This window comes from Osmia bicornis, chromosome 14 (assembly GCF_907164935.1).
Source record: "Osmia bicornis bicornis chromosome 14, iOsmBic2.1, whole genome shotgun sequence".
NCBI lineage: Eukaryota > Metazoa > Arthropoda > Insecta > Hymenoptera > Megachilidae > Osmia > Osmia bicornis.
In genome coordinates this window covers 6,311,523-6,329,180 of record NC_060229.1, presented here as the reverse complement: position 1 = coordinate 6,329,180, position 17,658 = coordinate 6,311,523, and the positions used below count along the sequence as shown (strand labels likewise).

Below are 17,658 nucleotides of genomic sequence, written 5' to 3'. Positions count from 1 at the left end.
TACTCGAACTGTTTGAAACAAAAGCGAGCTACTCGAAAATTCGAGCTGAAAATTTATCTTCAAGTAAATCGAAGGCTCGAATATTCAATTAGCTCGCTTTTGTTTTAAACAGTTCGTCGATTTCGAGTAATTCAAGCGCTCGACTCGACTCGAACAATCGTAGCGAGTTCAGCTCGGCTTGTAAATTACGAGTACTCGCACACCTCTAATGGCGGTATCGTTTGTTACATACGTTCGATGACAATGGACAGTATTGTTTGAAACGAATCACGCATGATTTCTTTACAAAACAAAGCTTTATTCTTAATAATTGTCAGTTACATCGTTCGACAATGTATCGGACTTAGCTACGTATCGCTGTTAAGGTACACTTTTATCGAGTAAACAACGTTAAACTACTCTCCTAAGCTGGCCTTGCCTCTTTCACTCTCGAATCATGGTTATAAAATATGCATCTGCTTCGCGTGTTCTATAATGAACGGCTCTAGTCGACGGTAGTGTAGAAAATCTGTCACGTTAATTCGGTAAAAATCGCATCTTTCTCTACATTGTTCTTGGTCCACCTGGATTGTATATTGTTCTTGAAATTCACGGTTCTAGAACGCAAAGTAACTAACACAGATCGCCGATACGATTCGTTCGAAGCGATAAGCATCGACAGGCACGAATAACGACAATTTCTTTGCAAACATTGTAAAATCGCGTCGGACTTCGTGTTCGGATGCTCGAAGATATTTCGTTCGATTTCTTGGAAGATAAATTGTTGGTTTAAAAGGCAGTGAATAGAATTTGATGAACTAATGGTGCGCGAATCGGAACGTATCGTTGAACGATAAATATTTTTGCAACGATTAGCATGTAAGTGCGAAAATCGGCTGACACCTAGCAAGATATTGGCAAGAGTAAAGCACACACGTTTGTACATGGACGTTTCTAACGAGTCGCCAAGGAAAAGATATCCATTGAAAAATAGAACATTGTTTGCAAAAAACCTTTGGAAAAATCTATCTGTTTCTTTCAATGATTATTCGGTTAGATTGCAGTTTCCCGGGTAATTGATCTCGGCTATTTTATCGGATAAATCAAGGTCGGAGAAGACGATAGGAAGTGACCCGAGGTCGATATCACGTGGCGTTACAAAGTTATGGCCATTTTAAAAAATCACAATTTTCCAAAAATTTTCCGATAATTTCGAATTCAAAAATTAACCTAACCTAGCCTTAACTAAACTAAGCTATTGGGTTAGGTTAGGTTATTTTTTGGCTATAATTTTTATCAGAAAATTTTTGAAAAATTGTGATTTTTTAAAATGGCCATAACTTTGTAACGCCACGTGATATCGACCTCGGGACACTTCCTATCGTCTTCTCCGACCTTGATTCATCCGATAAAATAGTCGAGATCAATTACCCGGGAAACTGCAATCCAACCGATTATTCTATTTCATAGACACCTTTTCCATGACTTGTCACCTATGAAACTAATTATCTCTTTCTCTATGTACGATTTCCATTCGACATACATTAAAGATTAACGTTACGAACAACATCGGGCGACATAGCGTTTAATTAACAAAAATACATTGCTAAGTAGGATTATCTCGGGAATACTCTCGCGTAATCCTTTATCAGACTTCTGTTAACGCGACATAATCTCGTTCGCTTAATGCTCTAACGATTAAAGGTTTACGTCTTAAGCTATCGTACCACAAATCACAACGCTTAAACTCTATTATAAACATGGTAATTATAAGATTTCTATTCTTATCACCATCTTTATATTCTACACGGACACGATCCCCTATCTAACTCTGCGGCAGTTCAATTGCGATGAACTTGGAAGGATATCTCCAACGTGTACAACGAAAGGCTAAGAGGAGACGATCCTTTCACTGATCCTTGAAAAATAAATTCTACCGAGCCGAGGCTCGGATCGTTGGATAAACCACCTTTCCGTCTACTTCTCTTCTCTCTACCTTCATTCAGACTATAAGTATCCTCAGGCTTAGTACAATCCTCCTCGACCAATCTTATTTCTCATTGAAATCTAATCACACGTTCACCGGTCGTACGTTATCGTCCGATTGTTGTTGTTCTCCGCTTTGCCAGCCCGAGTCCAACGTCGTCGAGTCGCTCAGACAACATTGAGGTGTTTCCTCTTCCTGACTGCTCCTGTAGTCCCTGTAATCCCTCTCTCTTCCTCTCTCACCTTCCTCCTCTCTGAAGTATCCCGAAGTCGCTGGACCTTCTTGCAGCTGTTCGTCCTCCTTCGACGCGTAATAAGAGTATCTGCCTTGTTGAATCACCTCGTACTGGGCGTCAGGAGCTAGAAACGGGCCTCTCGCACTTCTGGGTTCGTCGTTGTTCGCGTAATTGTCCGACGGTATGTCGCCGCTGTCCGACGGAAGAGGAAGAGGCATCCTGGACCTCTTCGAGAGTTGTCGTTTACCTAAACGAGCTGCCAGGTAATCCACGCCCTCCGAATGTTCCGCGCCTGAAGAAATTCAATTGAAACAATCGTTTATTTCTGGCGAGCCCTTTGTAGTCGAAAGGCTGTACCTTCTTTGTCCACGGCCAGGTCGTAGAAACTGCTCTCTGGTCCGCAACAGGAAGACACGTCACCGAAATAGAGTTCGCTTTCCGACTGTTTGGGACCAGGATTCGCTTCCTGTTGGAAGGCACTGTTTTCCACGCCCTTCAAAGGCTTCCTGGTTCTTCTCCCCTTCATCGTACCCTCGTTCCCTCCCTCTGGGTCGGTGCTGTTCGATATTTCCTCGGCATTCTCGTAGTTATCGGAAGGACGTTTCACGGATCTTGATCTGTGATCTGCAGCCACGGTGTTCAGACCTTCGATTCGAGCAGGATATTATTTTAGTAAATTTTAGTTGGTACGAGGGTAGCTTTCAGAGACACGTCGCGTCGTGACGTTTGTTTAGAAAAGACCCTTGATTTTTAGGCATCGCGTAGCGTCAGAGAGATCATCGACAGTTGTGTCGTTGTATGTCGAGTGTTGCAGGTTGCGTTTTACCTTCTCATACAGGGTGTTCGACAACAGGTGGGAGATTTTTTAAGGGGCCATTCTGGGGATCAAAATAAGACGAAATAGCGTTTGCGGCTTTGTTTTCCAGTAATTAACGTTCAAAAATTTGAGGAAAAACCGCCTAAAACCTGCAATCTGCCCAGCACCGACGACTGAACGTCAGGTCTTTCTCCTCTTGATTATGACTGTACCCCTGCTGACCTGACGTTCAGTCGTGGGTGCTGGGCAGATTACAGGTTTTAGGGGCTTTTTATTCGAATTTTTAAACGTTAATTACTGGAAAACGAAGCCGCAAACGCTATTTCGTCTTATTTTAATCCCTAAAATCGCCTCTTAAAAAATCTCCCACCTGTTGTCGAACACCTTGTATATGTATGAATGTTTACCCTGTTGCCGTTCAATAAACAATAATTTGAAACATACACTGTTGCTTCGCAAGAAATAAATATTCCCCCGCGATTCTGATCCCATTTCCAGCGACAGTAAATATTTTAACGCTGGTCTAGATCCTTACCCTCGTTGTTTTCGAAATTCTCGATCCGTTTGGTGATCCTTGGCCTCTGTTCAGTCACTTGTGGCCTCCTAGCTGGACTGTTGGGATCGCTGTAAGGTGGCGGAGGGCCCCACATAGGGACAGGAGCCTCTAGAACGCTGTAAGAAGCTGTGCTGGGGGTGTACGGTCCGTTTTGTGCGTTCAAAACCGAATAAGGGCCACTGGATTGGGAATTAAGGACGCTGTAAGGGCCGTTGGTATTTTCTACGTTGGCTTCTGTCTGTCTGGCCTGCGTGTGAAAGCCGTAATTTGAATCAGGACTCGGTGCTGGCCCTCTGGACCTGGACCATGGAAGTCTCCATCTTCTGCAACATCAAAGAGAAACGTATTCATTGAATCTGTCAACGGCATAAAAGAAATTTTTCGAAAAGGTGAAGCAGAACTTATCGTAACCTTTCACGAAAGTAATCGAGAGACACGATCGTTGCTTTTTGCGATCGCTCGAAAGAATGGATCGTTCGTCATAGTGAATTTCAGAGACGAAGGAATCTCTGTTTCTAAATGTCAGAAGCAGAATGCTGGCTTAATTAATGCCATACATTAGCGGATTACAGGAATACAATACACATGTTCCCGAAGGCTGGGATCATTGGCTTGTTTACGAGTTTATTGCACCCCGGATCCGATATTCGTGACATTCGCGGATGAAGTCTATTGAATATGTATCGTTACGCTCCACGGCGAACGTACACGCCGCATTTGAATTGCATCAATAATTTCTCAATGAAGCCAGCTCGCGGGAAGCGGCGTTCTGTCGTTGAAAATTTAATCACGCGACAACGGTGACGGTAACGCGTTCGTGTTATACAACGTTCAAGGAAGCATTAGCAATGTTCGTCGATTGTGTATCCGATCGAAACGAAACTGGCGTACCTGGACGGTGCCAAATCAGGATTCGGCGTGTACAGATTTCCGGGTGTCTGGGCCCACCATGGGCCAGCACCACCGCAGTCGTTGCAGCAGCCACAGGAACCAGTCGCTGGTCCCACGGTGCCTCCTTGACCGTACAGAGATCTGCATCTGAGCTCCAACTGCTCCCAGTACATCTTCTTCTTCTCGTGACTCAGTAACTGGTACACCAGCATGCACGAGAATATGCAGGCCAAGATTCCAGCGACGGAAACGCCGAACAGTGCTCTCAAGCAGGCGTGCAAGGCACCGTGAACCGCTTCGCAATGAGGAGTGCCTTCGAAGAGGACCCCGGGGTCTCCTTCCGGTGCCCCGTAACACGTGCACGACCTAATTCAATGATTATTAGTAATTTGATTATCTAAGATTATCTAAGATTTGGTGAAAATATGAAATACACACCTCGCCTTCACGGTGTAAACGCACTTCCGAAGACCTTGCAGTCGAGACATGTGTATCACTGTTGTGGTAACTGTGACGAGCACGCATACCAACGCGCACACCACACCGACGGATCCACACACCTTCATCTATCAAAAATTACGAAATTATCTTAACAAGAAAATTGTTGACGAGCTACAGTAGAACCTCGATTATCCGAACACGGATGAAGCACAGAAAGAAAGTACCCCGGTGAAATTATTAACTTTGAAAATAATATGCAATTTGGCAGCACAAAAGGATTGGGAAAATAAAAATGAGTAAACAATATTTAAAATTAAAAAATTAAAATTAATGTGTTTCTAATATCCAATGGCTTATTAGAGCCATTAAGGTTTTTACATTGTGTAACTTTTAATCAATAATTCTCCCCTATTAATATACAAAAAAAATACTCCAAGCATCAATACATCATAAAAAAGTAACAAAAACTCTGTTTAACTCGGTTTTCATTTCAGAATGAATCATTTTTATGTAAAATCGTCAATTTATGCGAGTGGCTCTAATAATTTGATCACCCACTGTAACTCGTTCAATTACCCGAACATTCTAAACAGAATTTTATTTCGGATAATCGAGGCTCTACTGTATTTGAGATAATTGTAACGCACTTACCAGAAGTCCATATCTGTGCTTCCGCCTGGCGAGCAGCATCGTGAACAGACCCATTAGAATTAACTGAAAAATACGTTAGAAATCCATGGAGTTATTTATTTGATAATTTGTTAACTAGAGGTGTGCGAGCTGAACTCGCTTCGATTGTTCGAGCCGATCCGATCGCTTGAATTTGCCGAGCTACTCGAAATCGACGAACTGTTTGATATAAAAGCGAGCTACTCGAAAAAATCGAACTACTCGAATATTCGAGCCCTTGTGAAACTTCGATTTACGAGGGCTCGAATATTCGAGTAGTTCGATTTTTTCGAGTAGCTCGGCAAATTCAAGCGATCGACTCGACTCGACCGACCGATCATTGTTCGACTCGAAATTCGAGTACTCGAATAAATCGAGTACTCGCACACCTCTATTGTTAACCCTTAGGTGGGTGCAGGACAGCTGAATGCTCGATCGGCCGCACGAGGATTAACCATAAGGTCAGGATGAAATTTAGTGGTGCGTTGCATGCACGTTGAAGCGAGGTCGATCGATAGATTCCGATCTCTGTCTCTTACCATTATGCCAGGAATGTAAGATGGTACAGTCTCAAAGAGAGCTAGACTGGCCGTGTGGGCTGAAAGGACCGCGTGTACCGCCAAAAAGAGACTGCCAACCGCGGCGCTCAAGCCGCCACAAAGGCAACAAAGGACAACGTACTTCTTGCAGCAACCACCTTCACCGGTATGGCCTGTAAAATTCAAATCGGTCATTTACAGTAATCCTACGATAGAAAGGAGTACTGAATGGGATAGTTTTCGGATATCTAACTTCTAAAATCTCGTTGTTGTATCGTTTCAAAGGATCTCTAAGAAACACGAAATAGCTGGAAGGATATTTTTCGACGGCCAAACGGAATCTTTTGTAAACGACTATCGACCCTTTTCAGAAAAAAGGTCCTGCACGACTTAGATTTCTCCTTTCACGTTGCGTGAGAACCCAACAACGGTAGGCCCTGATCTAACCAGAATTAGAAACGTGCTTTCAGCGAAATTCTTCGAAACTACCTAGATCGGTGATTACCTCTTACGTCACCTTATTTTTCTTTGTTAACCACCTCTCCTGTCAATTGGTTACAAGCGCAAAGAATTAACCATTGTTTGACGATGCTTGGGTACGTTGGACCCCTTTTTTCTTCTTCTTTCAAGTCATACTCCGTGCTGAATTGCAATTCAACGAGAAGATACCGCGTTGAAACGCGTCGTTGAAATTGCCTCTACGCCATGTAAGCATCGTAGAAAGCGTTATTTTTCTTTGGTGGGACGTAACAGAGGTATTCCATTTTCAATCATCCGGGCTCTTCAACTTTTGTTGTCAAAGCTCGCAATCGAGCCGACTACGCTCTATTGAAAATTCCTTCGATGAATGTTGAGCGGTGCAAGCGTCGATGCTATGTCTCTTCAAAGACAATAGCAGATCCTCTCTTTCCCTCCTGAAGAGAAAACGAGACTCGACAGAGCTGAACTTTTTAATCAGGTTTCCCATTAATAAAGGAGGGTACTGTGCCTTTCTATAGCACACCGAACGAACGAGTGGAGAGATCATCTTCTGTAATTAAAAATCTAATTATTTTTCTGCCGACCAGTAAAATCCACCAAGATTATGCGACCAACGTTCCATTGAAAGATTCTATTGAACCAGAATTTATATTTTCTCAGAGATTCGGTCATTCTTCACAGAATAGACTTCTGTTGAGTGATAAATTTGAAGATTCTAAAAAATGAAGCAAAAATCTTTTCCTTCGCTTTCCTACGCAACCTTGCTTCGAGCTTTCTCTAGTCTATTGAAACCGGCTTAGAAAACACTTTTATTGAATGCCTTCGGCTACCTGCCACCTTTGTTACCTTTTTGTGAATGCAAGAGGCCAAGATTTCTGACCAAACTGCACCTGTATTACCTGGACCGGTACAGTTACGATTCGAGGATTTAAACGTCAATGCAAGAATGAAATACATTTTCAATAGCGAAAGATGAAAGAAAAGGTGAATTTTCCAATTTTCATTTAGAAAAGTATCCTCGAGTAATCTTACATCTTCCAATCTTACATCTCTGCTTAATCTGCACAATCTTCAGCGTCCCAATTCCAATCAAATGCTTGACCTTATTACAGACTCGAAAACTACTTGATTTCCGATGTGTCGAAGTTGAATTTCAAAGATTTTATCGCGCTACCTCACGGTACACCGTTAAACGCGTGTTTTATTAAGAAGCTCGTCGATATCTATTTATACGGCAACCTTTCGTCATCCACGTGACCTTCCACGGCAATGTAACATATTTTTTTTACTATGTAAAAATAGAATGTTCATGGTGGAAGATAAGTTTCTGAAACGTAGTCCTCGACATCGCTTTAACATGTTGAATGCCACAGTGAAATTGAACATTTTTTGTGGGACGTATTAAAACTCTAATTATTAAGAATAGTAACAATTAATTTTCAAATTTCAAATGGCAAGCTTTCTATTTGCCATTTCACATTATTTGTACCATAGCAATATTACTTAAAATAATGTTGTTTTATTGCTTTTTTCTTTTTTAATTATTCAGGCGCGTGTAAATTGTGGGGCCGGTCACCGGTGACCCCCATGGCGTTCAACGTGTTAATGGCTTATTTTACACGAGCGTTCCGTTGAAAAATTCAGGTGTCTAATTTTAGTGAAAGCCCGATTGGAAATATTTCGTATTTTCGTATCGCGATTGATCCTGTTCGAGGATTAAAATTCATCCTATCAAGGGATAACTTTTCTGCCTCGAATGTGATCGTAAAATGCATGTTTAACGATCGAGGGAATTAATTATCGCATCAGAGGAGACTTAATGGAATAGCTAATAGCAGATTACGCGGTTACGCGGATCAACGGCGGAGGCAGAATGGGGTTGCAGAACCGATTGATAAATTAACAAGAAGGGGTTAATCGGCATACCACAGGGGTGAGGGTAATGCGATCTCGGGAAGTGCGCGTGGTTTGACGGATGCGGCAAGTGGGAATGCGAGTGTGCCGCCATTGTGAACGGATAACCCTGGTTATCCATCTCCATTTCCGTTCCAAGTCGACATCGCACTATCTGGAGCACCGGGTATCCATCCATCTTCTATCTTCTTCAAGTAACTCAGTCAAACTTATCTGCCTCCACCCTCCGATGATTTCGATCCTTTCTCCAACTTGGCTCGGCCAACACGTGCCAGTCACGACCAATGTTTTCTTTCGCACAAACGTTCAATTTTTATCACGTTGTCGTCGCACGATCCTCTCGTGTAAACCTCTCGAGGAATTTGAATTTTAAATCGCGTACGGTTGCGTTGACCAGAAAGCAGAAAAATCGAAGATGAAAATCACGGCACGCACTAGTGTCTTCTGTTCGATGGCACATAGACTACGTTTGCGCATCGCCTGTCTTTCCTAGAAGGGTCCACTACTTCTCAAGGTCAACCCTTTACAGTCCACTTTTTCATTGATCGGTTCACGATCGAGTATGATAATCACCAGTTATACTTATCGTCTTATGACAAGATCGTTACGAAGATTCTCCCAGATGTTACGAAATCCTCGTGTCCTTCTCGAATCCCAGAAGTTTCAGGTGCAGCGTGTTTCTTCTTACAGGTTCGAAGACGAACGCGAGTGCACAACAACTGGAGAGCCTCTCCACGAGTTCTCTATGTTACCCCGCACGCCGAGGTGTCCCACAGGTGGTGGTGGTGGTGGCGATTCGTAGGCCAGGGGTGGACCTTTGAAATTCCTTTTGAAAGCACGCCCGAAACGGCATTCTTTCCGACGTTATTCACGCTGCAACGTTCGGATTAACGTGACAGAGGGTAAAAGTAACGTAGCTTGTTGTTCGATTCGCAGAAGCATTCTTCACGACACGATGCTCCTGCTCTCGGTTACTGCGAGCATCGACTGGTCGATATACCCTGACGATTCGAGCGACTCGACGCGGTCGAGGGTTGAAATTGCATCAGGGGTTGCTTCTTCGAGCGAGCAGAATCGGTCAACAGCGCTCTTCGACGTCGATAACGTGTCTCAGCTATTGATAAGAAGGCTGGTGGATACGTTTCCTTGCACGTTATTCCGCTGATACTACAGACGTTAGGATGATCCTCGGTTTTGACGACCAAGGATGGAGCTACCAGCTAACTTCCTGTGAATCTAACTCCCGGAAACGCTGTCCGACTGGGTGACATGCTTGTTTTAAGCGGAAGTCGAGCGAGGGTGAGAAGAGTGCTTCGAATGGAAACGATACTGCTTATCCACCATTCAAACTGACAAGCTTACGTGCTGGAAATATTGATTCCCTATTGCGATAGATGTTCTCCTCGAGTAACCAGTTTCTTGGGTAGTCGATAAATAATTATATTTGTTGTTTTTTGCACCGCAGTCGTTTATACGCGTTTATATAGAGGGAAATGTTAAAGTAATTGAGAAAAAATAGGTGACAAACACTTACACTGGTTGACGGACGTTGTCTCGTATCGCCTGGTCGGTCTGGGGGGTGGCCGGGGAGGAAGCGCAGGGGGTTGATGCGTTCTTGATGTCACTTCAACGCCTCCGTCGCTTTCACCCTCTGGCCCTCTCTTGTTTCCTCCAGTTTGCACCACATGACACTGACATTTACTCTTCGAAGGAGCCGATACCTAAATGTCACAAGCATCATTTCGTAAGAAGCTTCTGGACAAGTCGGGAAAAAGAAAAATCACGATAAATCGTTGCCGTAGACAGGGAATTTGATATTTAAATTTTGAACCTAAACGAAAGTAGAGATTCAATTATTTCGCATCGTGTTGCAACCTTGGCGAATACCTGTATGGCATCGACGCCGATCAGAGACGTGTTTTTCGTCTCGTTGTTCTGCGGATGCTGATGCCCGTGGCTGTGAATGTGCCCGTGATGATGATTATGATGCTCCAAACTGGACGGAGCTCTGTCCCTTTGCCGGGCGTCAGGGTGGCTCGCGTGCAACGGATGCACTTGTTGCAAGTGATGATGATGATCGTGGACGTGATCTAAACGGCTATGGGTTCTCGTGTTGGCGTTCGACGAAGAAGACTCGCAGGATATACCCGAACTGACGTGATGATGATTCACGGTAGAGTGTCCGGTTAAGCTACCCGACGAGCTGCCGTGATGATGGCTGGCAAGCGGTGTCGTCGACAGACTGCTGTTGGCGTTTACCACGTGTCGATGAACCGCCGGTGAACCTCCATGATTTAACATACTCGAATTCGAGGAAGCACCACTCATCGCGCTCGAGGTACCATGATGATCGCTGGAGAAGCCAGAGTTCGAAGGGTAGTGACTGCTCAGGCTGGCATTCCCAGCTAGACGATGATGACTGGTTGGCGATGTCCTGTGACCCATCGTGGTAGACGCAGGGATAGGGTTCGGATGATGATGAGTGCTGGGATTCGCGGTTGCAGTTTGAGTTCCATGACCCGAGCTAGAGCCACTCAAAGGACCCGAGCTTCCGTGAACGTGGCCAGCTAGGCTGGGTGGTAAGTTTCCATGATGGTGCCCCGTCATTGTTTGCGGGCCATGGGGGTGATGCACGGTCGTGGGTCCGTGATGATGCGCTACGTTGGTAGTCTTCGTGTTTCCGTGATGATGATGAGTGTGTTGTCGTTGGTGCTGTTGAAAACCCATCAGTCCATCGGCAACGTCTAAATTCGTGCCACCTCGAAAATTGTCGGCGTGTTTGTGAACGTGTGCATGGGCATCGCTGTGGAAATGTCCATGAACGTTTCGTTCCGGCGACGTGGGCTCGTGATGGTGCTGATAAGGATTCAGGACCTGCTGAATGTTCTTCAGCTTATCTTTACCCGAAGCGGCTTGCTTTGGCGATAACCCGGCGTGATCGTCTAGCTGCTTGTCCAGATCTTTCGCGGACGTCTCGAGCAAGGCCGAGCTAGACTCCAGCAAAGGGCTAGGGCTGGAAGTTAGGCTGTGTTGGTTGTCCTGCAAGTTGCCGGATTCTTGAACTCTTCTCGCAGCCTCGAACGCCAAGTTTCGGGAGAGATCCAAGTTTCTCGGGCTACACGAAAGATTGTGACCATGTCTGGACAGAATGGCGGTCTGCCCGTCCAACGATCTCGCGCCAGGCGACAGGGTAGCCTGGTGTTCCATGATATCTACGTTCCTCGTGTTTTCTAAATTGATCTGTTGGCTTTCCTGATGAGATAACGGACTTTCCAGTCTTTTTATCGGCTCGAAAGCGCTCTGAAGCGCCTCCAGACCTCTGGGCAGTTCTTGGCTGTTGGAAATTCTTGTACTTCCCACGCCCCTTTCCGCTCTCTCCCTCTGCGTCCTCATGGAATCCATGCTGCTCATCGCGGAGCATTGACAAGGGTGTTGCGGACTTTCCGGAACGTCCAAGTCGCTGGTCAGTTGCGGCTGGGACATTTTAGTACCTGAAAACACGACCACGATACTGTGAACCGAACAAAACCGCGCGAACGATTAATTATCTCTGAAAGGATCGTGTAACGGCCTCGTCTATCCGAGAATCTAAGGGACGCGGAGGCGATTCGTTTTCCGCTCGGTCGCCTCGTTGAACTTGACGAATCGGCTAGGATTGCGCGAAACAGCGGGAGACCGCGCAAACGTTTGATGCTCGCGTAAGAAAAATAACAGCAAGAATTTTATCGGTACGGGACTTTGACGCTTTGCGGATGAAACATGGGAAGCTGACGGACGGTCAAGGGACTAACGAATCTCCCAATTACGACGCAACGTGGGGTCCGAGTAATGGGACGATGCTAACCGAGGATATCGCGTCCGTTCTGGACACGGAAACGCGGAAAAACTTTCGCAGCCTATTACCGCCTTCCGTCGTTAAAACTTTCCCGAATGGCTTTCGACGAACTTGGATATAAATATTCCCGGCGAATATTAGACGAATCTTCTCGAGTTGCGACGAACGGGCTATTCACCGTTTGCATTGTACTTATTCGAAAGAATTCCACCCTCTAAGTTCTTTCGTACTACCTTGTTAAGAGATTGTTGCGAATCCCGATAATAAGCAGCACCGTAAACTATTGTTGTAATCTTTTCACCAGTAGCCAGAAAATCGATCGATTTAACCACGCGAAATCCGCCATTATTTCTCATCGCGCTCTTCCAGTTTCCACGTGAAACGTTGTATTATCGCTTCTCTCATTAGCCATTAGCGGTTGACACGAAGCAGGATTATTTAACGACTGGTTTTCAAGAAAATCATCTTAGACTAATGGACCCTTTAGCGTTTTACCTACCGAGCCGATCGCAAAATCGCTCGCTACATCCTTAAGTTAAGCGAACGCTTTGATACACGGCTACTTGCAACAAATGGCTAACCATTTCGAGGCATTACGGTTGAAACATTGTAACCAAGTGTGGACTAAGCTTTAAACACATTTGGTATCCGAGCATCTAGTTGCAACGACCAGTTCGAAGTAGTCCTGGTAAGTACAGGACGGTGAGTCTCGGCCACTCGCATTCCTCGTATCTCGTTATACGAGCGCAAACGCTTCGAAGGCCACGGTCAAGTTCGATGCCGATGGCATTGCTCGGACTCGGTTCAGTTTTTCTCTCGTTCGATGATCTCTCGATCGCTGGAAGAATGGGAATACTTCGCGGCACGTGGATTTAATTTCGTTCACGCAGAAAACCGAGGATACGCGCACCACCGTATCCTTCCTCGGGCTCCTACTCCCCTTCCAGACGCTTCTCCGCGATTGTGTCGGGGTATTCGCCAATGATTTTTTGCCCTGTCTGTACAGGCGATCGTAAAATCGATGTAACCGGCAAGGTTATAGACCACAAGATATCGTAGCCATTCGAGAGTACCTATCTGTCTGCCGTGGAGACGTCAAGAGAAACGGAAAGGGAGAAGGATTTCGGTTTTGGGAAAGATCGACGACCGTGGGACGGTAACTTTTATCGGAACGTTTGGCGCTGTTAATTTCTACCATTCAGATAAGCTATCTACCTTGGTCCTTTTGCTACGAATACCGGTTTCCTTCGTCACCGGCAAACGCAACGCCTGTGTCAACAGTTTCCAGAAATTCTGTTATACAGACCAGGGTTTTGGGGCATCCTGGTTGGAATGTAACGCATCTGGCGATTATTAAAAAGTTCCTGCTCGTTAACGATCCTATACCGTAACGAGGTATGCATCGTGAGAAAAATCTCTGAACCTTTCATACACGTATTAATTTTCTTCTCATCGCACGCGATAGAACGTTGCGAATCGCGTATCCATCGCGTGTTCGCGTTAAGTTAAGGGAAGAGGATAATGTTCTACAGTGTTGCTCACCTGCGCGATCGAATATTCAAGTGCTCCCGTCTGCCGGATCCTCTCAATCACTGTCTCCCGTTGACGCTTCTTCCGCATGCCCGACGATCGGTGCACGGGCCTGAACACGAGGGCGAGAGTCTATTTTCGACGCGGTGTCTCTGTTCCTTGGTCTTCCCACTGGAATACCGGGTTACGTCGTTAGGCGTGCGCATTTTCGAATCACGAGCACGCGAGCTGGCGCCAAAAAAGACCCACCACTACCACCACCACCACAAGCACCACCTTACACGAACACTCGCGCTGTACACGAAACGTCTGTTTAAGAGCACGTCGGTTTCAACGCTTCACGGTCGACCACGAATTCTCTTGTTAATTCGATTGCGAGCGTCGTTTTGCGTCGCGTATCGCATCGTACGGGGCACGGCACTGGCACTGGCACAGGACGATCCCACGGGGACGGGTGAAAACGAGCGACGACGAGCTGGGAAGAAAGGAAGCGACGAGGATAGGAGCGGAGCGCAATATCGTGAGAGACTGCTGGTGCCTTCCACCTTCACTGGCAGCCGTTCTGCCTTGGAATGTGCCTTTGCCCCCTCGATCCCCTCTCCACTGGTGTACCGGGCCTGAAGCCCGACCGAGGGACCCTCAGGGCCCCGACTCTTATTCCCCAGCCCCCGCCATGTCCCGCCATTCGAGGCCCGACCGTCGATTTCGTTCTGGGACCAACGCTGTCGGGCCCACCCACTCTCGTGGCTCTCCATTCCTCTCACCGGGTAGGGTAGATCGTTTGCCGTCGTGAAACACGCTGAAATCAGGGCCGTATACCTCTCTAAATTCGCAAACTCTTCGTCCATCTCCATATTTTAGTTTCGCCTACTGAAACTGTCCTTGGACTTTGTACACTTGGGATGTGCCGTGACCAAGAAACGAATGGAAGAGCTTAGGGAATTCTTGTAAAGATAGGTATTTTCTAATCCACTTGGACAAAGGATAGGCTCCCAGGGTGTACAATAGATTAGCAGGTATGAACCTATGGTCGACTCGGTTCATGAGCGTTTAAAGCTGAAGGGTGTAATTTTCTGGGAGGGAACAATGGAGTAACCTATTAACGCAATCGTTTCGTGTAATTGGAGACAATTGGCACGGTCTTGATTGTTCGTTAAACTTACTCGAAGAAATGTGTACCCTGTCTAACCGTGCTGAAGGATACTTTCTTATCGAGCGAGACTCTTCGACGAGAACAGAATATAGAACGGTCTCTGACCGATCGATGGTTGGTTTCTCTATTCTCGTTTCGATTTTCTAAGGTTTTATTGCACGCTCTTTTGTCGCGAACAATCAAGGGATATTACGCAAACGTGTTGTCGGGGAACGTTAATTGTTTCATTGTAGCCGCGTTTAATGCGATGCGCGAAAGTGTAACGCGATATTGGTTATCAGTGCAGCTTTGAATGAATCATCGAGAAAGGGAACAGCAGCTGCAGCATAAATGGACGGTTACTTTTCACTGCCATTCGACCGCGGCTCGCTCCACATAAATATCCGATGCTAAAAACAATGGGATGCCCAAAGGCGGTGTTTACCGAAATAACATGGACGCGCGAACGTTTATGGGCTCGTCCATACAAATGCTCATTGAGCGATTGTTTCTATATGAAAGATGGACAATGGAGATTATGAATGGCAAAATATTAGAATATTCCGGCTTTCCTGAATACCTATTTCGATATTTTCTTTTTTAATTTTTCCTAATTGTCCAGCAGCCCATGCCTGGGTCTGCTTAGGTCCCTCCATGGTACCCAGGGGATTAAGTTTAAAAAAGTTTAAAAAATTATATCAGGTATCGAAAACAATAATTAATTGCAGGTTTATAATTTATTCTATGCGACATTCGTTGATTGCAATACAGTCCGTATTCTTTAGCTGTATTCTCACAGCGGCGAGGGGGAAGGGAGAAAGAAAGAACTCTTCGGGTACAATGGACAGCGTAATTAAGGGTCAAAAGTTTTTCAGCTTCATTAATTACGCGAACACTTCAAACGGTGCCATTATCATCCCAAGAATGCTGCAAGGGAAAAAAAAACGGTGCGCTATGCATAATGTAGTTTCGTTTCGCCCTGGCTTCGAGGCCATTTTCTGAATCAGTTCAGGGAAAATAATAATATACGAGTGCCTTAATTGCGACAGGCTAGTAATTATATTAGAAAAGGAGAATCCTTATTTATCCTCAATTCTTAGTTCATCAATTATTTACTCGGTGAAATGTGCTAGGTTGATTCAATTAATACGATATCGATCAAAAAGAAACGTACAGGATGTATAGAAGAAAAATGTTGCATTTTTTTTAAGAAAAAGTGCAATTCAAGCTGCCGATAATTCGCGGTAGATAATTTGAAATAGAGATATAGTTCACGATATTGCTGCCAGGTGGCGCCACCGACGCCCGCCGATCCGACGAACCGTTTGATTTGACGTTTTCTTCCTGAAAAGTGTTCGTTGACGCCAAGTGGTGCACGTGCCACATTAATTGTAAGTTAATTCGTGTTAATTGATTTGGAAAAGTGGACGGATACGCGAGTTGTGTGGTCAGAAGTTGGTCTCCTCCTTGTAGTGCATCGAAGTTTCATGAATTCCTGCTTGATGATCTACTTGGTGAGTGTAATTTCCTGCAAATTATTGTTACGTATCGAATAATGTAGAAATCTGAAAATGGAGGGAAGACTGTTAATAATATTCAGCACAATATAACATTTATGAATGTATTATGATTTACTACTATTGAATTAGTTGATATACAAATGGATGAATATTAGAGGAATAGGGCACATTCTATTATTTAATTCTACGTTGTAGTCAGTATGCAATATGGCGGCTATTAAGCCCCACGTCATATTATCTGCAAGTAAATAATCATATTAGTGTTATAAGGCACAAATTAATTAAACAATCACTCTTCCAATTATTAATTTACAAAACTATCAATAGTACATTGTTCCAAGGTGATTTCAAGCGAAATATTTTCTTTCATTACACAGTTCGACGAATGTATCCTTCTCTGGTACTTAACCGAAGATTCGAGCCGTTTGATTTTATAAACAGTTTACGTTTCCGCGGTGATTCGCGACGGTCGAGGCCAGATCGACCCTGGTTGTATATATTTATAGAGTATACCCGTCGACGGTTTGTCTTTGTTGACGATTTTTTCTATTTTCACTCGTTACGTTCGACGATATCATTGCGCATACCTCGCTCTCCCTTTTCTCATTTCGACAGAGATAGTACACACGCGAACACGTGTCTCTAAGTCCCGTATATTTCTCGCCTCTCCATTTCGAGATTATATTTCGATCTGGCCGAATATTTTAAGAGACAGCTTGAAGGAAACCGAGGCTCTTAATCGACCTATTTTTCCACATTTGTACCCCGGGTGTATTTCTGTGACGTTGATTCTTGGCGCCCTCCTGCGATCGCTCGGTAGGTATACCTGTACTATATTTATAAAATCATTTATTCCCGATAGTTTCAACAATTTTTGTTCTATATAAACGCTATTCAAACAATGGAACGTTTTAGTTGCAGAGTGTTCGAATAATGGATGTCCTAAAATCGTCGGTGAGGAAAAATAGGGAGAAACGTATTAAGAAAATCGTGAAAGACGTTCGATTCGGTGGTATTAATTCTTGAAAAGGAAACCGAGCAAAAGTATCGGTATTTCCCTTGCTATTCCTTCGACCGTGTTCTCGTTCTACTTCTTCAGCTTCTGCAGACCGAAATGTCGAAGAATTATGAGC

At 44.7% G+C, this 17,658-nt stretch overlaps 1 protein-coding gene across 2 annotated transcripts; it reads right to left on the bottom strand.

Annotated features, from left to right (window-relative positions):
• Window positions 1–277: 277 nt before the first annotated feature.
• Window positions 278–14,422, bottom strand: LOC114879532. 2 transcript variants are annotated; one of them, XM_029194524.2, is made up of 10 exons: window positions 13,886–14,422; window positions 10,396–11,999; window positions 10,043–10,229; window positions 6,115–6,287; window positions 5,558–5,620; window positions 4,904–5,031; window positions 4,466–4,831; window positions 3,554–3,897; window positions 2,559–2,846; window positions 278–2,493 (listed from the first exon to the last, which is right to left on the bottom strand). In XM_029194524.2, the coding sequence occupies exons 2-10, from the start codon at window positions 11,989–11,991 to the stop codon at window positions 2,051–2,053; spliced, it is 3,588 nt and encodes a 1,195-aa protein (XP_029050357.2). In that variant the 5' UTR covers window positions 11,992–11,999; window positions 13,886–14,422; the 3' UTR covers window positions 278–2,050. The 2 variants fall into 2 exon arrangements, with proteins under 2 accessions (XP_029050357.2, XP_046144644.1); XM_046288688.1 differs by having other exon boundaries at window positions 4,904–5,025.
• Between the last annotated feature and the right edge of the window lie 3,236 nt (window positions 14,423–17,658).